The following is a 24,379-nucleotide window of genomic DNA, read 5'->3' as shown; positions in this document are numbered from 1 at the left end:
CACCCATTTCTTAAAGTTGCGGACGAAATTATCACGGGCAGCGGGCGCTCTTTCCAGTCTGCTGCCCAACCTGGAGGGTCCTGGTATCCCTTGCCGAAGGTTGTACCACGGAGTCGTGCGGTCCATGGCACTATACGGCAGCCCTGTCTGGGGATGCCCTAAGAGAGCGTTCTGCCGCTCTCTTGCGGGGCCCGCAGCGCGTAGTGGCGCAGCGGGCGATTAGGGCATACCGCACGGTTTCGTTCGAGGCGGCTTGCTTATTGGCTGGATTCCTGCCCTGGGATCTGGACGCCAAATCTCTGTCTGGTGCCTTTCATTGGCGGGAGGAGGCGTTCAGTCGCGGGCAGCGTCCGGCCCTGAAGGAGGTGGAGGCCAAGAGGGCCTCCTTACGACGAGCCGCCGTGGAGGAGTGGCGTCTCAGGCTGGAGGCCCCGACAGCGGGGCTCCGGACCGTTGCGGCAGTGCGGCCTGTCTTTGCCGAGTGGCTAGACAGGCGCCACGGTGCGGCAACCTTTCGGTTGTCACAGGTACTCACCGGGCATGGCTGCTTCGGTGAGTATCTGTACCGGATCGTAGGTACGGAGGTGTCGGCCGTGTGTCACCACTGTGACAACTGCTCGCTGGATACGGCCCAACATACTTTGGAGTTCTGTCCAGCCTGGGACGAAGAGCGCAGCGCCCTTAGATCAGTCGTCGGAGGAGATCTTTCGCTGCCAGCCGTGGTCGCTTCCATGGTCGGCAGCCAAAGATCCTGGCGTGCGGTGGCCCACTTTTGTGAGGTAGTCATCTCGCAGAAGGAGAGTGCCGAGAGGGATCGGGAGAGAAAAGATCCCTCCCGCCGCCAGAGGAGACGTAGGAGGCGCCGGGCGGACGACTGACCGGCGTCTCCCGCCCTGTGGAATGGGGGCGTTTGGAGAATTCCACCACGGTATCCCCTGCCTGTCGTAAAAGGCGACTAATAGGGGCCATCGGGGGGTCGTCGGCGGGCGGCTGGGGGCCGTCCGCCCTTAGTGTACGTTGTGCACATCTCGCACATTGTGATGACCCCCGAGATGGACGGCAGCGTGGAAGGTAGGCCTCATGCTGCCGTTGACGCCGAGAGCGTCCTTCGGTTACGCGGGGGCTTCTGAGCCCCCCCATAGGAGATGGGCCGCAACAGGCGGCACCGCGTAGGGACGACTGCCGACGAAAACTTAAACATTTCAGTCAGAGGAAGCCCACAGTCGTCCCTAATGCGCCGAAGACGGCAACCGCGGAGTTTTAGTTGGTATGCCGTGCGTGTATATAGGTTAGGGACTCGGCCCGGCGGTCACCCGAAGGTCAAGATCAAATCCGGGTGGCTCAACGTCGGGCCGTAAGGCACGGTGACCCCAACATAACCGCTCAGTCGCCCCCCCCGAAGGCTGGGCGGTAGTCATAAGGCACTTTATCCGCGACAAAAAAAAAAAAAAAAAAGGCGTATGCACGCTGTACACCGTTTCATTGTTTTTATGTATGTTCTAGTATTATTGATTTTTAGGGTTCCGTATCTCAAAAGGAAAAATGGAACCCTTATAGGATCACTTTGTTGTCCGTCCGTCCGTCTATCTGTCAAGACCCTTTATCTCAGGAATACGTTGAGGTATTAAGCTGAAATTTATATCAAACACTCAATCTACTGTCCCTTGGAGCTGTAAAAAATCAAACTTCTAAGCTGACGCAATCAAAAGACACAGCCGTTTATGCCGGAAATTTTCACAATTCGCAAGGAAATCAAAACCTACAGGGTAATTCCCGTGAACTCAGAATCTTGAAATTTGGTACGAAGCAACGTCTTATAGTATAGATAAAAGAAAAATTGCGGAAACTGTAAATTTTTAGTTACACCAATTAAAAATATTTTTAATAATTTTAAAGTTACTACCCCTTTCCTCATGAACGCGTAGAGGTATTAAATTGAAATTCATATCAAATATTCCTGAGTATTGTATAATACCTTTAAGCTGTAACAAAATCAAACTTCTATGTCAACGCAATCAAAAGATACAGCAATTTAAGCCGCATATTTTCAAACTCGCAACTACTCGCAAGGGAATCAAAACCTAAAGGGTACTTCCAGTCGACTTAGAATCTTGAAACTTGGCACGAAGCAAGGTTTTATACCACATATAAAGGAATAATTTTATTGTTTGTTTATTTGGATTTTCTCTTCACTTTGCGGTGATATGCGTGTACTAGCTTATATAATTAATCAGACTTTGTATACAAAAGATTAAAAAATAATAATAATAAAAAAAAAAATACAAAGGATTCAATGGACAATTGATGACAAAAAAAAGCCTGGAGTTTCTTTCTGCCTTTCTTCTTCGGGTAGTCATCGCTTAGGTAGCTAGTGAAAGGCTGGCAGGTTAGCTAGGTTGGGGCTTTTATCGTCCTCACCGGTGAGAATCGCGACGCGTTCCTTTATCTTTAATAAGATTATTTTTTCTTTCCTGCCAGCCCGAGCTGGCTTCTTTGTTTACTTTTTGAGCTTAAATTTATTTTATGTCCAATATAAATTGTCTTTAGTTTATATAATTGACTTTATCTAAGTAATTGTTGTAGTAACCTTTGTTGTGACCAATATTCTTTTAAATGTGTTCAATTTGTAAATATTTGAATATTGTTGTTTGCCTAGTTACGTTTTTTGACTCTGAAATAAACACTCGTGTCAATAACACATCATTTTACTTTATTTTATAAATAACTAAGAAGACATACACCGATTACTTACAACAGTAATAATTAAATATTCTCATGTACCTTGACTTATCATAAGTGCAACTATGTTCGCCTACGTGATGAATAAAGCATTTTATTTTCATTTATTTTTTAAAGGAGTAAGTATACAACACTCGCAAATAATTGATTATTCTATTATTCAAGATTTTCTTAATTATTTTAGCGCGGTTAACTGTTTACACATTTGTAATTTTATTATACATTTTTTAATTTGCTTCTGCTCGCGGCTCCGTCTGCGTAAAGTCCTATTTGTATCCGTTTAATTTGTTTGTACTACGTTAATTGTTTACCTTTCAAGTTGTCAAAATCGTGAGCGTACAGCACTGTGCAGTAATATATAATGCTTTGAAATTTTACGTTCAGTGGCATTGCTATTTACTGTCTGTAGGCAGATGGTGTCTCCCTTTATATGTACTTATGTTTACACAGCGTAAATAAAACAAATTAAATGCAAATATTTTTTATTTTCTCAACAAAAATCTTCGAATACCATGACAATAAGTTGTGGTGAATTTCTGCCAGTTGATGAGCGTCGGATCGAATGGGAAATTCTGTTTGTCTGCAGGACTCAAAGAGGAGTACAGAGACCTCGTACCGTCGCTTTTGATAACCCATGAACCTTCTGTAAAACTTTTATGAAGATCCCGCATCTGGACGACTTTCGATTGCAATTTTGCATACCTAAAATATGTCAAAAAATTATATATTATGGTGTTATTATGAAGGAGTATCGGGGACTTCAAACGGTTTCGGTACCAAAACACGCCGATCCCAAACCACTATCGAGCAATTGAATTCCACATCCTGGGTATGTCTTTTTTTATATGGCCACGGCAAAATGACCACAATGCTCCTGATGGGAAGCGGAGATAGGTCCAGATAGTGAGTCGATTGATGATTATCCCTCGTCAGTTGACATTTTGCCGGGTTATTTGAAACCAGATATACACAGGTTGATAACGGAACGCGACACAATTCCGTGGGCCACTATGGCGGGTGTTACACCTTTTGTACGGTGGTCGCTATCCAGCTATGTTTAGGCAAATAGCTAGCTTGTAGTTGTTGAGTTGAATAAAAAACATAACTAAATACGTCACAGGAAAGCTAAATTCGCGATTTCCTTTTCTTGGGCGACATTATTATTCTAGTTTTTTTAATTTTAAAACCAAACTACCGAAGCGATCTTGAAAAAAAAATTATGGTACTGTTGTAGAACCTCTTGTTCTAATATAATTTAAAAATCAAAAACATAAATGTCTTATGTCGACTCGTGTAAAACAAGTGCTCAATGATAAAAAAAAACATTCTCTGAATTTATCCGTATTTTTCATTTCACGTATAGTATTTCATTATTTTTACTACAAATCGTTATCAGCACGAACTTATCTTATTTAGAAGAAGATAATGGCAGGACCTGTAGGAATATTGAATGGAATTACTATGTTAAAAAATCGTGAAGGATATGCAATTTGGAAATTTAAAATCAGAATGTTGTTGATGCATGAAGAGTTGTGGAGTACTGTAAGTGGCTATGCTGACGATGATAAAACGCCTCCCGAGGTACGTTTCCGTAATGACCAAAAGGCTCTTTCAAAAATATGCCTAACGGTTGACGGTGGTGCTATCACGCATGTCAGAACAGCTACAACGGCGAAAATGGCGTGGGATGCTTTGCAAACAGCGTTTGAAGATAAAGGCTTAGGCCGAAAGTTAGCACTAGAGCGGAAGTTATATAGGTATACTTTATCAGATTTTACAGATTTAGAATCCTATATAATAGCTATAACTACGACTGCGCAGGACCTAGCCGATATTGGTAAGAAAATTGAAGATAGTTCGCTTGCTGCAATCATTCTAGGTGGTCTTACATCACGATATGAGCCCCTGATAATGGCTCTAGAGCACAGTAATATAGAAGTCACTAGCGAAATGGTGAAAACTAAACTATGGAGCGAAATGAGTAGAGAAACTGAACGTGATGTACCAGCACTGCGCTCATTGCATAAGAAGGGTATAATATGCTATAAATGCAGAAAACCAGGACATAAGTCTCCCAATTGTCCTCTTATAAAGGATAAACCAAGTTTTGTTTATAATAAAAAGGAAGCAAAATGTGAAACTGGTCTTGTTGTGAATAATGAGGAAGAACGGGTAACGAATTCGAAGCAAGTTATCACTGAAATGTCTTTATCTGCACCAGAAAGTAAAGACTTTAACAGATGGATTGTGGATTCAGGTGCAACAGTTCATATGACTCCCCGTGCAGATTGGTTTATCAACTATCGTCCTATAGATGGAGGTACAATTACTGTGGCAAATGGAGAGAAGTTGGCAGCTATAGGCGTTGGTGATGTATCTATTGATACGAATAGTGGAGTCTGCAGAATAGCTGAAGTCGTACATGTTCTACGCCTAAACTGCAATTTGCTATCAGTAAAGCAGGTTGTTGAAAAAGGTTTTTTAGTAATTTTTGATAAAAATGGTTGTAATTTTTATAAATCTGATGATGTATCTTATTTAAATAATGCTGCTTTTCATGGTTCTTATAGTGGTGGACTGGTTTATTTAGATTGTTCTGTTCGTTTACCACAAAATATAGCGTACATTGTTAATTCAGAGCTTTCAAAGTTTCAGCTTTGGCATAAGCGTCTTGGACATCTCTGCCGTATTGGTATGGACCTACTCAGAAAGGGTCTTGCTGTCGGCGTGAAGTACGTAGAAGTTGACAAAGAACCATGTATACCTTGTATTGAAGGTAAGCAAGCTAGGAAGCCCTTCAAGAGGCTGAAGTATAAGAGAGCTACATCAGCACTGGAATTAGTTCATACAGATGTTTGTGGACCGATGTCAACTACTTCATTCAAAGGCAATAAATATTTTATTATTTTTGTAGACGATTATACGCGTTTTATATTTGTTTATTGTATGAATTCTAAGACAGAAGTCATGTCAAAGTTTCTTACATTTCAATCACTTGTTGAGAGACAGACTGGTGCGAAAATTAAAATACTGAGATCGGATAATGGTACTGAGTATGTCAATAAAGAGATGGCGGCCTACTTAGATTCTCAAGGAATCCAACACCAAACAACGGTTCCATATAGCCCTCAACAAAATGGTGTTAGTGAACGTTGTAATCGCAGTATTATAGAAAAGGCTCGCGCTTTGCTGTCACATGGTTCGCTTTCTAAGGCATATTGGCAGGATGCAGTAGAAACTAGTATTTATTTAAAAAACCGGTCTCCTCATCGCGCAATTGAAGGTAAAACACCATTCGAAATGTGGTATGGGAGCAAACCTGACCTGTCTCATTTAAAGGTTTTTGAATGTAGATGTTTAGTTCATGTACCGTCATGTCATAGAACTAAGTTAGACATGAAAGCAACGGAACACATCTTTGTTGGATATTCAGATGATCCAAGAAGTTATTATTTCCGTAACGTGGAAACGCCACGAAGCTTAATTAAGTCAAGGGATGTTACATTTTTCGAAAATAATTTTACAGGACTGAAAGAGATGCCTGAAAATAATTTAAACCTTAGTTTTAATCCCAATGTTATTAATTTGTTATCGCAGATTTCATCATCTGATGCAAATCCATCTTTGCCGCCGGAAGAGCAAAATGACTTTGTGGATGCTTAATGATTTCTTATGTTTACGCGAATGTTAGACATTGAAATAAAAACTAAAAACTATTTAAACGGATTTTATCGCGGTTTTTTTATATTATTATTTTCTCCCGACGTTTCGAAGACTTTGCAGCCTTCATGGTCACGGGGGACTGAGGTGTTGTTCATCCGTAAAGTCAAAGTTACAATATCTACCTACATTTTTCAAATATACAACTTTTTAAAATTTTATCTGTTGACGGTCCGATCTACGCAGAATGAGCTCACAGTGTCTTGAGGTCTGGCAGCCGGTCTTTTGGGATCCGATTTAATTAAATGTAGAACAGGATCCCAGGCTTGTGCAAGCTTCCAACCATCTTCCCTATTGAAATTTGGGTGTTTTTAATTTCAATAGCCTCGCGAATCATCCTAGGCAGGAATCGGTGTTCTTTGGCAAGGATTTGTGGCTTGTCTAATCGCAAATAATGATTGGAGCCTCCTTCAGAATGTTCAGCGACTGCAGACTTCGTAGAGCGTCGGTGTTTCACGTCAGCTATATGTTCTTTACGCGGGTCCCTATATTTCTTTTTGTTTGTCCTATATAAGAGAGGCCACAGTTGCAGTCTATCTTGTATACACCCGGTTCTTGGAGAGGTATATGGCACTTGACAGGTGGTAAAATTGACTAATCTTCTTAGGCGGCTTGAAATAGGTTTTTATTGAAGCACGCTTCAGGATGTAGCCAATCTTGTCGGTGACTCCTCTCACATATGGTAGTACAACCGGAACACGTTCAACTGTGGCTGGTTTCACTCGGTCTCTGTGACGGCGGCGTGGAATTTGGAGCTTGTTGTCTCGCAGTACTTGCTTGACATGTTGTAGCTCAGCGGCCAGGTGTTTCTCGTCACAGATTCCTCGTGCTCTCTGAAACAATGATTTGCCCACGGTAGCTAACTGTTTTGGATGGTGGTGAGATTCACCGTTCAGATATTTATCAGTATGGGTCTGTTTCCGATACACAGTATGACTTAAGGTCTGATCAGGATTACGAATGACTAAAACATCCAAGAAAGCAAGAGATTTGTTGTGTTCTAACTCCATAGTGAATTGGATTTTATTATTGATGGAGTTAAGGTGATTAAAAATGCAGATACTTTGTCCGATGGTAAAATTGTGAAAGTATCATCTACGTACCGTTTGTAAAACCTTGGAGAGACCGGTGATGTTGTCAGGGCTGTCTCCTCGAAGTCCTCCATGAATATATCGGCGACTACCGGAGATACAGGGGGAGCCCATCGCTACACCCTCTACTTGTACATAGAACTGATCATTCCACAACATATAGCCAGATGTAAGGCAGTGTTGGAGTAGTTCTGCATATTCCACAGGTATGTTATTATCTACTAACTTCTTAGACACAATTTTGATGCAATCTTGTAATGGTAAGCTCGTGAAGAGAGACTGGACATCAAAACTGACCATTGTTTCATTGTCAGCTAACTGTAGGTGTTTAATGTCGCTGACAAATTGGTATGAATCCTTCACAGATGCTCTAGTGTTTCCTCTGAGGGGTGAAAGCACTTTTGCTACGTGCTGAGCCAATCTGTAGGTGAGAGACCGAGTGAAACCAGCCACAGTTGAACGTGTTCCGGTTGTACTACCATATGTGAGAGGAGTCACCGACAAGATTGGCTACATCCTGAAGCGTGCTTCAATAAAAACCTATTTCAAGCCGCCTAAGAAGATTAGTCAATTTTTACCACCTGTCAAGTGCCATATACCTCTCCAAGAACCGGGTGTATATAAGATAGACTGCAACTGTGGCCTCTCTTATATAGGACAAACAAAAAGAAATATAGGGACCCGCGTAAAAGAACATATAGCTGACGTGAAACACCGACGCTCTACGAAGTCTGCAGTCGCTGAACATTCTGAAGGAGGCTCCAATCATTATTTGCGATTAGACAAGCCACAAATCCTTGCCAAAGAACACCGATTCCTGCCTAGGATGATTCGCGAGGCTATTGAAATAAAAAACACCCAAATTTCAATAGGGAAGATGGTTGAAAGCTTGCACAAGCCTGGGATCCTGTTCTACATTTAATTAAATCGGATCCCAAAAGACCGGCTGCCAGACCTCAAGACACTGTGAGCTCATTCTGCGTAGATCGGACCGTCAACAGATAAAAATTTAAAAGTTGTATATTTGAAAAATGTAGGTAGATATTGTAACTTTGACTTTACGGATGAACAACACCTCAGTCCCCCGTGACCATGAAGGCTGCAAAGTCTTCGAAACGTCGGGAGAAAATAATAATATAAAAAAACCGCGATAAAATCCGTTTAAATAGTTTTTAGTTTTTATTTGTGGATGCTGTTGATGATATTGATGACAACTCAGGTGATTTAGATCATTCATCTTCATTGCCATCAAGTGGTACTAATGATGAACCTTATGGCGGGTCTGAGTCAAGATATCCTCAACGAGAACGTAAGCCTCCAGATTATTTTTCATATAGTGCTCTTGTCGATGATATTCTGAATGATGATCCGAAAACGTTTCATGATGCAATATCTAGAGATGACAAAGATAATTGGATCTCTTCAATGAAGGAAGAATATAATTCCTTATTAAAAAAGGAAACTTGGATTTTGGTAAATAAACCAAGTCATAAATCCTGCATTCCATGTAAATGGGTTTATAAGCTAAAACGAGATGCTGATGGTAACGTAGTGAAGTACAAGGCTAGATTAGTTGCCAAGGGATTCACACAAATAGAAGGTGTAGATTACCATGAAACCTTTTCACCGGTTATACGCAACTCATCACTGCGAACCCTACTAGCTTTAGCAGTGCAGGAAGGGTACAAAGTTCGGCATATGGATGTCGACACAGCTTTCTTAAATGGTGACTTGGAAGAGGAAGTATATATGACACAACCTGAAGGTTTTGTTCGTAGAGGTGATGAGAATAAAGTCTGTTTATTAAGAAAATCTTTGTATGGTCTGAAACAGGCACCAAGAGCCTGGAATACAAAGTTAAAACAAACTTTGTTGGCTATAGGATTTATTCAAACTCCTTCTGAACCTTGTGTTTTTACCAAAAAGATTTCGAATAAAAACTGTTTAATACTGGCAGTTTATGTAGATGACATTGTTGTTATTTATAAAGACAATGTGACGTTTGAGAAGTTCAAATGTGATTTTGGAAAATATTTTACAACAAAAGATTTAGGTATAATTAATTTCTTTACGGGAATAAATATATGTTCGCAAGAAAATTCTATAAAAATATTTCAAAGAACATATATAGAAAAGTTGTTGTAGAAATATGATATGCAAGATTGCAAAGGTATTTCAACACCACTTGCATTAAAGAAATTAGAACCTGGTACAGGTGAGTCTAATGGTTCATATCAAGCTCTAATTGGATCTCTCATGTTTTTGGCTGTTAACACGAGACCAGATATAGCTTATACAGTAAGTTATTTGAGCCAATTTAATACAAACAGCGATCAGAGTCACTGGCGTGCTGCGAAGCGGTGTCTTCGCTATTTGAGTGCCACTAAAGATGTTGGTATAACTTATAGGAAAGTGGAAGATTTTAAACTACAAGCTTATGCAGATGCAGATTGGGCAAATTGTCCAGTTGATCGACGTTCATACACTGGATTTTATTTCGAGTTCGCATGTGGTCCAATATCTTGGGAATCACGGAAGCAGCCTACTATTGCTTTATCTTCAGCAGAAGCCGAATACATGGCTTTAACTTCAGTCACTAAAGAGGCATGTTTTATAAAACGTTTTGTCACTGAAGTAACTGGTAGATCACCAAATGTTGTTATTTTCTCTGATAGTCAAAGTGCGCAAAAACTTGCATTGAATCCAGTCCATCACAATAGGACTAAGCACATTGATGTAATGTTTCATTTTGTTAGGGAAAAAGTTAATGACAAGGTTGTAGAATTAATGTATATGCCTACAGATGAGCTACCTGCAGGTTTGTTGACAAAGCCATTGGGTCCAATAAAGCATGTAAAATGCATGAAAGGCATGGGTATGAGTTAATATATAGTTATATATTAGTTTTATAAGAAACTGTATTTTACTATATTGTTATTTTATGTTTTTAATTTATTAAGGGAGGATATGTTGTAGAACCTCTTGTTCTAATATAATTTAAAAATTAAAAACATAAATGTCTTATGTCAACTCGTGTAAAACAAGTGCTCAATGATAAAAAAAAACATTCTCTGAATTTATCCGTATTTTTCATTTCACGTATAGTATTTCATTATTTTTACTACAGGTACCAATCTGGAGAGAAATTCTTTCGAATAAAAAAAGAATTTTCTAAATCGGTTCATAAATGAGCGAGTTCTGAGGTAACAAATATACAAAAAAAAAATCACGTCGAATTGATAACCTCCTCATTTTTTTTGAAGTCGGTTAAAAAACTCCATCTGTTCGTATCACTGCAATACAGGGTTGGCGCAACATACATTTTTAAACATGTTGACTACCTTGGTAGGTTGGTGTAGTTGTAATTGTACACGGTTCGAATACGGGCAAGGTACGACTTGAAGCTGTAGTGGCCCAAATATTATAATATCAGCCCTGTATTATACTGTCTCAATATTGGGCACGGGCCTCCTCTACTACTGAGAGGGATTAAGCCTTAGTCCATCACGCTGGTTTAGTGCGAATTGGTAGACTTCACATACCCCCGAAAATTCCTATAGAAAATTTCTCAGGTATACAGGTTTCCTCACGATGTTTTTCTTCATCATAGCAAGCGATAATTCACAAAGAATACACACATAATTTTTTAGAAAAGGCAGAGGTGTGTGCCTTTGGGATTTGAACCTGCAGACATTCGTCTCGGCAGTCTGTTCCACAACCAACTAGGCTTTCGCCGCCCAAATACTACTAATATATTATACACAACTAACCTTGGTTTTTGTCCCTTTGTTCTTACATACACATCAGCCACCTTAGCGGGCAACATTTGTAATAAGAAAGTAAGAAAGTTCACGATCCATTTATTTCGCGAGAATAATAGCATGGGGTAAGCGTCATCTGAAACGAAATTTAAAGAAGTATCAAAAATAATTCGACATATTAAAGGAAAGATGCTTTACAGATAATTAGCCGTTCGCAAATTGGCGCTCATCAAAATCGCAAAATCATACACCCAACATCAAAATTCACATCTTCACAAAAAGTTAGAGAAAATTATGTAATTGAAATTTTCATAAATATTTGAGAATTGCTAAAATCCTAGCAAATCAAGTAGGTATATCGACATATAAACACAGATGCCACTCTGATATATTGACGCAGTGTTATCAAATATTAAGACTATAAAAGATCGTGTTCATTGTTAAAAATAGTAAGCTTGTTTTACGTTGAAATAACCGCGAATATATTTTAAAATACGTAAAATCAACACAAAAGTAAAGTAAAGAAAGGCTTATTAATTCATAACACCGCAAATACAGAAGTGGATTAACGACTGGCAAAATTCGCAAAAAACATTTTGCATTTAGGTAAAAAAAATATATTTTAAAAATATACAGAAAAACGTTAGTAAATAATTACAGTTGACCATGCACAAGAAAAAAATACAATGCTTCTAAAGTAATAGGGAAGTAGACTACTTCTTTCACGTACATTTATTAAAAATTGTCAATCAAATGTATCGGAAAAAGAATTTAAAAAATTCCCACAGTAATAAATAAGTTGTAAGCTGTTAAATTTGGTCGAAGGTTTGCTGGTAATAGCAAACTGTGACGTCACCGACTGTCACCGGCCATAAAGGTGACTGCTTAAAAAAAGAGAGAGTGCGATAATCTCACTTTCGCACACAAAAATATTTCAAATACGAATAACTACTTTATTTTTCAACTTATTTTGATACTATGATTATAGAAAAAAACTATTTCGTTAAGTCAATGTATTTCGTATTCAAAATTACATACAAAATCAAACATAAAAAGCTAACTACCCTATACCTAAGTAGATGGTTATTGGTTACACTGTCTTGACGAAACGGTATACGTATAGATACTGGATATCTTCTCAATGCAAAAGGTACTGTATATTTATTTTACGTAACGTTACATATATAAAATTTAACTTACGGTATTTATTGGTTACGTAGTACTCTTTTAAATACATAAATATTTCACCAAAATTAACTGGATTACAAGAACTGCTGCAGCTATTAAATACGGGGATATCTTTAGACCTGCAATGAATAACATACAACAGTCACTTTAGTATGCTCTGTTTAATAACAATGTCGCCGCAGCACTGGTGAATTTCCGGAGCGATAGTGGCGCCATCTATTATTACATCGAGGAAGTATTAGAAAAGGAGGGAGGTCGACTGTTGCCAATATAAGGACCGGCCGAACGGCGAGAGCTCAGTCTTGTACGAGGGTTGGTTGAGTCTGGTTGGAGTCTTGTACGACTCTAGTAGTAGTCTTCAGCAGTCTTGTTTGGACGCTCGAACCGAGCACATTGTGTATTCCGCTAGTGTTACTATGCAGTAAATTGTTATTGAAGTAAATAAGTGTTTCAATAACTGTCTGAATAAATATAGACCGGTGATACTTTACCGGTCATGTAAAAAAATAACCAAGTGGACAGTTTCACTCCGACAACAATAATAATATAATATCAGCTCTGAATTCAGTCCCACTGCTGGGCCTCCTCCACTACTAAGAGGTATTGGGCTTTAGTCCGCCAAAATCGACTTTGTATTCCTCCCATACAGAACGCCAATTTCATATGTAAAGACCTAATAATATAGGGCTGGTATTATTATTAGTAAACCCTCGCAGGAAAGTTATTGAATGTAAGTTTTAAATTAGCATCTGGAAGTGCCTGTACGCTATCAAAATTGAGATTAAATTTATTACAAAACTAAAAGAATAATATTTCTCTTATAGAGATACGGAAAAATGTAAGTTTTCGCTGACCAGCGCTTTCTTGCCTGTGGTGGTGATCTTTACTTCTTGAATACGATGCGACGGCCGGTGTTTAGGCGGATGCAAATAATATCCTACCACCAGCAACTGATCTGTTAATTACTTCAGAAATTGTTGAATGATACCAACTTACACCTTGTTCTTGATGAAATTGTGAAAAAAACTTACTGTGTCTTCCTAGCAGCGGCCACAATAATGAGATTGGAAACATAATCAACTGGAATGATGTCCAAGACGTTAGACTTGCGTCCGAAGATAACTCTGTTGTTGCCACTCCCGGTGACGTGGAAGATGCCAGTGGCTGCGAACCAGTTGTCCACCCAGCCAGGCAGCGGGTCGCTCATTGCTGCGGCCACTGAAATAAATCATATTTCTCATTATTGTCAATTGTTATACGGTACATTTTCCTTTGGCTTCACTTCATAAGCTTAACTGGTGGTAGGGTATTTGTATACACACAGATATGGAGCACCTTACATTATATGTAAAACGTGCTTATAGGCCCAAGTGAGTACGTCGTGTTCCAGAATTTGACTGTGTTTATCAGATTATAAATAAGCAGGCATAAATGTGTCGCATGGCGGAGTGTAATCATATTCCGTCAGTCGAAACGCTATCTGGACCATACGGTTACCATCAGATGTGGTAGGGTCTATCTATCTTTATAACGAATATCATCTATAAAATGGTAGTAATGGGGTAAGAAAGACTTACCTGTGGATGGTCTGACTATGGTGGTGGGTATGTCACCATGTTGGTCCACTAGCATATTCTCGGCTAGGGCTTTAGAAAACACATACGTGTTGGGTTTCCCATCTACAAAAGAAAACACCTTAATTTTCCATGGCCACAAATATGATGTAGCATTAAAGATTGCTAGAATGTTAGAAATAATGTAATTAACAATCGGTGTCACCGATTATAAAAAATCATTTAAATCGTATAACGGGTTACAAGTTATCGCTGACCAAGAAAAATCTACGGCGTATTAAGTAACTTCCTTTGAAGTCGGTTAAACATAGGATTAACTCCTGGCAATCACCGATTAAAATCGTCGATCAATGAACCATCGTCATTCAAAAACAACAGTTGCTAACTACCCGCGTGTTGAACATTTCCAACTCCTCCCTATCTTTCTATTTGATTAATTTCGTTGCGGGATATTGACATATTAGTTTTCCTAAGACTCGCCAAGCTTCAACACTCGGTGTCATAAAATGCGTGCCACTGCTAATCCTGGCTTACAGGAGTTGTAGTGGTGGTTGTGAGGGCGGGAAAGTCTCTACCCGCGTGATCTACATTCGCTTTTTTTCATCAGACGTTATCCTTAAATATAGAAACACTATGAAAGTAATTTGTGAATTTAAATGTTCAACCATATCATCCGGAACTCCTTATACAATCTGAAGCTTTCTTTACAGATAGCAATATTCATTCTGAATACAATTTTATTCCCACGATCAAAGCTAGTGTTTAAATGATTACTGAGTATTTTCTTGATCAATTTCTCGTCAGTAACTCCGTGCCGTTTGATGGACGTGTAGACATCTCTGAGAGCTGCTGGCGCGGGGTAAACGACCTCGTCGATCACTTCTCTATCCATATTTGAATACGCCGTCGAAACGTGGACGAAGGACTGCGAAGAAAAATAATTATTTAGCGAAATTAAGGCAAAATGTTCTAATATCACAAGTTATCAAATACGCTAAAGTGGCCCACGTCGGTGTGTCGCGTGGAACAACGTGTGTATGTCTGGTTTCAGACAAGCCGACAAAATTATGTCAACTAGTGATGAATAACGTCCTTCATCAGTCAATTGCGTGAAAAATTTACATAGTGCAGTTTGGAGGCCGCTTTTTACATGTCGGGAAGTTATTAGGGGAACCCAATTTACTTCTTGCCGTGGTTGGATTCGTATGGCTATGGATTCTTATTATATTGTGATCCTCACATAATGATGATGATGAGAAATATATAAAATAATTACTCTTATTCGAGGCATTCTTTGACAGAGTTCCAGTACTCGCCTTGTCCCTTCCAAGTTGTTGTTCAAAGCTTCGTCTAATTGCTGATTGTATTTGATTGTCGCTGCTGAATGTAACACAACTGATACCTAAAACAATAAATATTTCATTGTTTTTATAAAAGCGTACAATGTAGTAGGTAAGTAAATCATATGGGACTAGATATAAACACTATCTGTCACTGTGATTAAAGATAAATCTTCAACATTTATGGTTAACCGATCTCATAAAAATTGTGTTTAATTTGATAGTCGTTTTCAATAAATGATCCCAATATCAATTTGAAATCCGATTCCGAGAATAAATTACATAACTTTTTTTAAAGCATGTCTGAAAAATATTGATCTGATTGGCCAATTTTTGAAATAGATCGAGAAAGCTATTGGGATTGTTTATTGAAAGTGGCGGTAAAAGAGTTAGTTGTTCATTTAATCCATCTAAATCATCCAATCCATTTGAACGTACCTTGTTCACGAATGATTCTTCTACAGATTTCTCAATCCCCAAATTCGGTGCCAATAGATCGCCAGTTACGGGTATAATTTTATTTAGGTCTTCCGGTCTTTCTTCTTTTAGCTTTGTGAATACCTGAAGGAGTTAACATTTATTGTAATAAACGTTAATGATTTAAATAAATTTAAACTATTTTAGTTTCCTCCCGACGTTGCGAAAACTTTCAAGTCTTTTAACCATCCACCATCACCAGTCCTTTGGAAAGGTCCACCGGTGCAGGTATGCCTGCGCCGGCAGACTGAAATGTGTGTGGGAATAGACCTGTGCAGATTTTTGAGCCTGTGCAGGCGACCGGCGCAGGATCGAAAATCAATTCTTTCAATTGATACCTGCGCAGACATACCTGCACAGATGACCTCTCCGGTAGACTGTAGCGTGTATGGCTTACATAAGGTGTCGGTCATCCACAAAGTCAAAGTTACAATATCTACCTACATTTTACAATTATACAACTTTTTAAATTTTTGTTGTTGGTGGTCCGATCTACGCAAAATGAGCTCATAGTGTCTTGAAGTGAAAATAGTTTAATTTTAATATTTGAGGGTTGAAGCTAGGTATTCTATTGTTGGTAGGATTTGTATTTATCCTGATAATAAACCTACACAAGATGTAAAACCCGCCGAATTGGTTCACGTGTTTTGTTTCCCAGGACTATGAATTAGAACATTATAGCCATTGTAACTACCAGACATAAGAAGACTTAACATATCACGTCTTAGGATGGCGACCGCAGTGTAATACCAAACAATACTTTGTAATTCAAGGTTTTGGATGGTGTTTCTGCTGTTTATGAGCGGTCGTATTGCTTACCATCAGGCGAACGGCAAGGTCGTCTCGTTACTCAAAGAAAAAAAATAAATAAAAAACAATCAGCTTGTGTATATCCGATTTCTGAGAGGATGCTATTATTGTATCGTTTGGCAAGGAGTAATTATTTCTCGTCTATGGAGTGGAGTGAAGTCCAGATAGCGTCTTTCTGGACTCCATTCCGCTTATCAGGTGCTGCGGGATCGTTGTCACAAAAAAGTTCTTTCCTAAGATCACGCAAGTCTTTCTAAGTAGATACAATCGCAATGTCTATTTCTGATAAGCAGGCAACTTGTATTCTACTCATGAAGATAACATTTTTACTTACGGGTAGATTAATAATATCTCGGAATCTTTCTTCGGCGCTTACACCTTTCTTTTCCCGTATCATGACATATACATTGTTTATATGTTTACAGCTGTACAGCAATTTCTCCAATATTACCTGAAATATTTTTTTAAATTATTTAGACATATAACACCATAACACAGCTTTAAATGAAGACACGTTTATCCATCATATGTCGCCAACGCATCCTTGCATACTTCGGACATGTTATACAGAAAGACGACAAAATTCTGGAGAGACTGTCATCGTTGGCAATACCGAATTCAAACGTTCTCGAGGCCGAGCACCAATCCGACGGACAGACCAGATTAAAGACTAATCTGCCATCAAGTTCCATAAACTAGTTGAAGATGCAATAAACAGAAACCGGTGGAGACAAATAATCCGCTTTAAATACGATACATCCAGTGATGACCACGATTCTTAGTCATGAGGGACCGACTACAGAGAGAGAGAGAACACCATAACAGTTATGGTACTAGAGCGATTTTACACAGACAAAGTAGGCATTAAATTTAATAATTGGTTTCAATACATCCGTGAGCCAGTTCTGTTAATTTCCGCAGATTGCATAAATATAAAACCAAGTTCTGGGAACTGTTGAACAATCGTATGGACCGTGAGAAGGACACAAACCCCCAGCACATTTGCCTGCGGTGTTTGGAAGCGAAACATAACAATATAACGTTGTGTGACTATATAATTTAAAACAATAGCCTATCACAAACTTCTTGATTTTTCCGTAAAATATTATGATGGAACCTATCCGTCTGAGGATTCTATGGAATGATATCGAATATGAATCATACGAATGTGCATTAAGTAAATTTGTGCTCCACAAGACCTCTCTAAGCACATTAAAAAATAAAACACACCCACATCACGCATTTATCCCCGAAGGGGAAGGCGGAGGCGCAACCAGGACACCCACTTTTCGTCAAGTGTGTTCCATCTCATGATGTGATAGGGGGCGAGCCTATCGGCATATCGGGCACAAATTCCAGACTCCGGGCTGATACTGAGCAGAAAAACCCAAATATCAATTTGGCTGATATGCATAGTTTCCATTGTCTGTATTCCGTCCCATAATGTGAGACCGGGTGAACCTATCGCCATTTCGGGAAAAAATCTATTCCAGGCTGACAACCAGATTCCATAAGTTGTTATAATCTCAAATTCAAAATATGAACCCCGTAATAAACGTGACACCAATTTGAACTAAAAAGACGTTCTCCGAAGCAGCATCAGTTTTTAAAAGTCGTGGCTATGTGCTATAGAAACATGTTATAATATAGATAAGCCTTTCTACATCGAAAGGGACCGACCGTGCACCTTGGTATTAGATTTGATTTCTTTTACTTAGCCCGAAAAAAACAATTATCAAGCTCCGATGGTACAGTAAATTCCAATTGTATAATATCCTAATCGATTATGTCATGTTTATGGCGAAATTGTTCAGTTAAATTGTAGTTTTCCGAAAGCAAAATCATTGGAAAAAAGAAGTCTATTTACATTATTTTAAAATATTTATAAAGAGAGCCAAATAACACTTTTGAACTATTATTCATTCAGAAGTAGATGTTTGTAAAAATCCTTTTAATAAATATTTAAAAAAACTGCCGTTCTGGATTCTTTTAAATATTTTTACCTAGATGTAGAAACTAGAAACCCAAAGTAATTAGAAGTAAATTAAAGTAATCGTATGTTTCATTTAAAAAAAAGTCAACAAACATTATTTCCAAGTGAAATTCTGACTACGATAGGAGTACTAAGTACTCTACATTACGTGTTATAAAACAATGCAGTATAGACATCGAATAACACTTCATAGAACTAATTCAAGGCCAGGTTACCAATTATATCGCTATTTTAATCAACACAATATCTTATCCAATTGAATACATAAAAAAATAGAACTCAGACAACTTAATTACTGACCTCCACGACTTAATCATTAATGTAATTACGATATTAAGCATGTAATTCATATTTACATTGTTATTAAAACCGTAGAAGTTAATTAACACAGCGGGAATTACTATCAAGATGATAAGTAAACAAGTCTAAAAATATCTTATTTTTTTTCAATAATATAATAATTATTTATTATAATTTTTAATTCGTAGTAATTGTTAAGGTTGTAGGAATCTAGCATTTCGTGTAATCAAATAGTCAATCCGCCTGTTGTTTCATTATATAAATATGTGGCTACCCTATTAAATACCTAGAGGTTTTATTTATTCGAAAACATAATACATGATAAATATTGCTGATTTAATACGTTTTAAGTATTGAAGAAAATGTCACATAATTGTGAAATGTATCTCAAAGTAACAAACACTAATAATTAATTAGTCTAGGATTAATGTTTCAATTGCCAAATGAAATTTATCCGTCAAATAATTTATAACCTGACTGAATATAAAAATGAGACAAACTATATTGACCGAGATCTATGTAAAAATATGAAATGTAAAACAACAAAATTATGTTTCTGTAAATGTAGGCGTATGCACGCTGTACACTGTTTAATAGTTTTTATAAATGTTTTAGTATTATTGCGCATTTTTTCCGTTAATTTTTAGTTATTGTTAAATACTTTTATGTGGACTTTCTCCGCATTTTTACGGTGATGTGCGTGTATTAGCTTATATAATTAATTAGACTTTGTATACAAAAGACTTATTAAAAAAAATATATATTTAAAAATAATATTATAAAAGCTTCAATGGACAATTGATGACAAAAAATAAAGTCCGGAGTTTCTTTCTGCCTTTCTTCTTCGGTTAGTCATCGCTTAGGTGCCTTGTGAAAGGCTGGTAGGTTAGCTAGGTTAGGGCTTTTATTGTCCTCACCGGTGAGGATCGCGACGCGTTTCTCCCTTATTATCTATTTAAAATTACATATACACATCATTTTATTTCTTCTTTCCTGCCAGCCCGAGCTGGCTTCTTGGTTTACTATATTTTTCATTTATTTTAATTACCAATATAAATTGTCTTTGTTTATATAAGCTTATTTAATTTAATAATAATATTTTCATGTACCTTGACTTATCATAAATGCAATTATCGCCTACGTGATGAATAAAGCATTGTATTTATTATTATTTATTTAAATTGTCTTCGTTTGAGATGCAGTTGTTTTAGGACGCACTTGCTAGTTCGATATAAAGTCCAAGGTATTCTCGACATCAACAGCACCACATTTTAAATGCATCCTCCTGTAGATTTGAATACTGATTAACTACTATTTGTTATACTACCAATGTCATTGTCACTACTAACTGTAACTAAACATTACGAAATATCTTTATCAAGGGTCAATTCCTCCAACTATTCTGTAAGCCGTGATTAGGCTGCATCCCTGGTATTGCTATATTTGCTTTTTAATAAACCAAGCGATATCGTCGACCTTATCTTGTTCAGCACCAATCGGCTTATGGCATCGGTCATCGCATTATATTCTTTAATCTCAGCAAATGGTATCTGCAGAACGTAATCCTTAGTGAGGCGTTCAAAAGCCATGCCAGCGGGAAATAGGTTTTACAGGAATTACAAAATATGTATATACGGTATTAGATGACTCCATATGCTTTAGTCCAGGGACGGCGAACCTTTAATGGTTAACGTGGCATCAATTATTAAAAACAATATAGCCAGGATAAGTGCCTGCCAGACATTTTGTATAACGCAATTAGCTTTTTTATCGGAATTCGGCAAAGTGGCTTCACTACACATGATGTTAAGCAAAGTGAAGTCCAAAGAAATATATGTTTGGTATATTACTGGCGTGCGCGAATTATTTCGTCACGTGTCATCACTGGCACGCCTGACATTGGTTTGCCATCCTTATTCTGTATGGTGTAAACGCGTAACGCGGCCGTGTCATGTTATCTTCGAAATATGTGTGAAATGGTATTCTGTAAGCCACATTTCTATAGTCCTAAAATGATGCGTTGTGTTACGTGCTTGATACGCACTGTTAAAATAACGTGTGGGATAGAGAATAAGGCCCTGCTATAGTCTGTTTGGATAGTGTTTAGGTAGTGTGAACATATAAGAATTTCTACAAGAAAGCTAAACATCAAGCTGAAATTGTTAGAGTACAAAGTAAATTTATAGCTTGTACTAAGTGTTGTTATTTATTTATTTGAACAGCCAACAAAACATATACCTTACATAGTTTTTTTTAACAATTCAGTAAGTAATTGCTGCAGTGCTGTTTTAAATACAGTTTTAATTAATTTCCAGTCTTTACGAATATATTGTGATCCAAATACCTACTCCTTTTTATTTGGCGCGACAAAGTGACTGCAATGTACTTAATGATAACCGCAATGCCATCCAGATAGGGTATCGAATGGCATACATATAACTAATACGTGTAATTTAATTGTAATTTAGGTTGGTTAACTAGTTAGCACGTTTACACTCACGCTAATACAATTTTGCACAGTATGTAAAAATATATAAAAAGGGACAGATACAAACAAAATGCCATTATTTATTAACCGACTTCAAATAAAGGAGGTTTTCAATTCGGCTTCTTTGTTTATGTTTGTTACCTCAGAACTTTTTCCTTGCCTTTTTTATCTTAATTTATGAGCATGGTCGTAAATTCACGACCAGGTCGTTCCATACGGCCGCTTTTATCGACACTCTCTATTCACTATGTCAAAATATTTCTTTATTACAATATATTTTATTAATAACTTTGTTGATGCGTGAGTTTCACTCGTTGGCATGACCTTTGGTCATGAGAACTGAAGCATTGCTTCTCACAGACACCACACACGCGCAACGTGCGAATATATTGTTCGGGTTAGCTTTAGTTAAAAGGCCTCTAACATCGATATATATACTATATACTAGATGTGGCGTTCCGAACATTCACTGTGTTTAACTGAATTGAACTGCAATCAATTCAAACTGACTTTAGTATGGTTAATATTGATAGCTTGTGGTTGCGTACGCAGTGCTGCTCATGATATTAAAACTTGAATCTAAGGGTAAACCTGGATTTGAATAAAAAACATTAGTCAAATAAGTAAAATTATGTTGTTCAAGTTAATAAATAGGTTATAACAGTGACGTTTTTGTTGCTATTTTAGAACAGGTGATGAACAAATAGTTTCAATTTTAGACGTTCAAAACATGGACGTTCGTGTCTATAGAATATACGTCAGTGGCCACTAAGAATAATCTTCCGTACTCAAAGCCATCACCTTTGAATTTAATGATTACAATTATAATATTTTCATTATTCGGTTATTTTCACGTATATGGCGCATTGACACCTAATATTTTATTTTGTGAATTAATTATATTAAAAAGACGGCATTTGACAAATTATGAGTTAAAAGCCTTTTTGAACAAAAAATAAAATTTAAATATGATGTATTAATATTAACGTCTTTGTGGTAAATTTAAGTAAGTTTCAATCACTGGTTTTACCCTGTGATTCGAACTTACTCCAACATAAAACCATACCTTCCCGAGAAATCCACTGACCCCGGTGAGGAACACAGACCTGCCCGCGTAGAAATCGGCCACCGGTACATATTCTTTGTTGATAGACATTCCTGCTACAACAAGTTTTATCTATTCAAAGGCAATCTTGATACACCTCACATATATCATTAAAAACTGGTTTCTAATAAAAAACGTTGTTTCTTAACAGATGTAATACAAGCTTATTGCTTAATTTAAGTGCACTATCTTTCTTGCACTTTTGAAGTCCAAATTCTGTAAAAACTTCTAATATTTGATTATAAATAGATATATAAATTTGGGCAATTTTGAGACATCATTACGTTGGGTGTCCTCGGCCAACTTTGATGCGACTGCAGCCTTATATCATAGTCAATATTATTTTTTATTACAGCAGTGAACGAGGGATATCAATTTTAATATATCTACAAGGCCAATTTAACATTGAGTTAATAAATGAAACCATATATTTGTCTTTTAAGAAACTACACTTTACTATAAGTTATTCTAAGCATAGGTAGTAAAGTTTCGAACAAAATAAATATTAATAAAAGTAATTTTAATTATACACGCCTTAGGGCCACTCCTATTATACGAAGAAAATTAGTCCGAACTTCAACATTATACTTTCAGTCAGAAATACACTTACTTATTCGCTTAAACTACAAAATGATAAAATACTAAAACATTACAGAATTAATTTATTAGTGAGATTAAAATACTTATAGAAAAATAAAAAATTCTCCAATAATACAACACGCTAGCTTTATTCCAGAGCTTTGTAATGCGCGGGCGCAAACACATGTATTAAACACATACCAAAATGCATACTAACAAAAGAATAAAAGGATGCAAAATGCATGCAGGCTGGTTGAGCGTTGTTCCTTTTTCAAATATCGTTACGCATTGTAAAAATTCTAAGATTTTGGCGTAAAATTTTCTATGGATAAATTTTGGCACAATGTTGACAAATATAAAGCCGAATATGTGGTTTTATTTAGCAACGTAATATAAAATTAGTCATGTGTAATTAGTTCCACGTAAACTAAAATTAGTATTGTCTATAAAAACTTCCAATACCTAACATATCTCCAATTTTATTGTAGATATTTACAAACTTTTCATTTAATTTTTCGCACTGTATATATATTCAATTGAAAATAGAACACACTTCACATTTATATTTTGAACCCAGATCTGTTTATATAACTTACTAAACACGAGTGGCCTGCAGCGAGTCTGGGTGTATGGACACAAACTAAGAAAAGAAGCGTTAGGTCTTATATTTATGGTAACTGCATATAATATCAGGCGGACAATTACGTAGACGGAAACACTGGAACGCGTTAAATATTTTTTTAATCAGTTTTAGTGGTGGAATAAAGATATTGTTATTATCATTCATTTTAGTCCTACCGGTAATTATTAATAATTGTCATAGTGTACCGTACGATAGTTTATTTATGTAAATTGTATATTCTAGTTATAACAACAAAATTTTATAATTATTGTGTCTGTCTTAATAATATGAAAGTAATTACTTTTAACACAGCGGCAATAACTTAGTTGGTTGTGGAACGGACTGCCGAGACGAATGTCCGTAGGTTTAAAACGCAAGGACTCACACCTTTGACTTTACTACAATTATGTGTGTATTCTTTGTGAATTATCGCTTGCTTTAACGGTGACAGAAAATATTGTGAGGAACCTGCATAACTGAGAAGTTCTTTATAAGATTTTCGAAGGTGTGTCAAGTCTACCAATCCGCACTAGGCCAGCTTGGTGGACTAATACCTAATCCCGTTCAGTAATACAGGGCTGACATTACAATT

The 24,379-nt window shown here is 37.2% G+C and overlaps 1 protein-coding gene across 5 annotated transcripts; it reads right to left on the bottom strand.

Annotated features, from left to right (window-relative positions):
- Positions 1–3,207: 3,207 nt before the first annotated feature.
- On the bottom strand, positions 3,208–23,823 carry LOC115446393 (putative fatty acyl-CoA reductase CG5065). Of its 5 annotated transcripts, none has more exons than XM_037442508.1 (11): positions 23,762–23,823; positions 22,548–22,642; positions 17,035–17,151; positions 15,852–15,974; positions 15,350–15,475; positions 14,848–14,998; positions 14,077–14,178; positions 13,531–13,717; positions 12,512–12,618; positions 11,321–11,447; positions 3,208–3,441 (listed from the first exon to the last, which is right to left on the bottom strand). In XM_037442508.1, the coding sequence occupies exons 2-11, from the start codon at positions 22,635–22,637 to the stop codon at positions 3,222–3,224; spliced, it is 1,350 nt and encodes a 449-aa protein (XP_037298405.1). In that variant the 5' UTR covers positions 22,638–22,642; positions 23,762–23,823; the 3' UTR covers positions 3,208–3,221. The 5 variants fall into 5 exon arrangements, with proteins under 5 accessions (XP_037298405.1, XP_037298401.1, XP_037298402.1 ...); XM_037442504.1 differs by having other exon boundaries at positions 23,628–23,813; XM_037442505.1 differs by having other exon boundaries at positions 22,548–22,639; positions 23,628–23,813.
- Between the last annotated feature and the right edge of the window lie 556 nt (positions 23,824–24,379).

Source organism: Manduca sexta, chromosome 24 (assembly GCF_014839805.1).
Source record: "Manduca sexta isolate Smith_Timp_Sample1 chromosome 24, JHU_Msex_v1.0, whole genome shotgun sequence".
Lineage (NCBI taxonomy): Eukaryota > Metazoa > Arthropoda > Insecta > Lepidoptera > Sphingidae > Manduca > Manduca sexta.
Note: the sequence above shows the minus strand (reverse complement) of the source record. Positions and strands in the feature narration are given on the sequence as shown.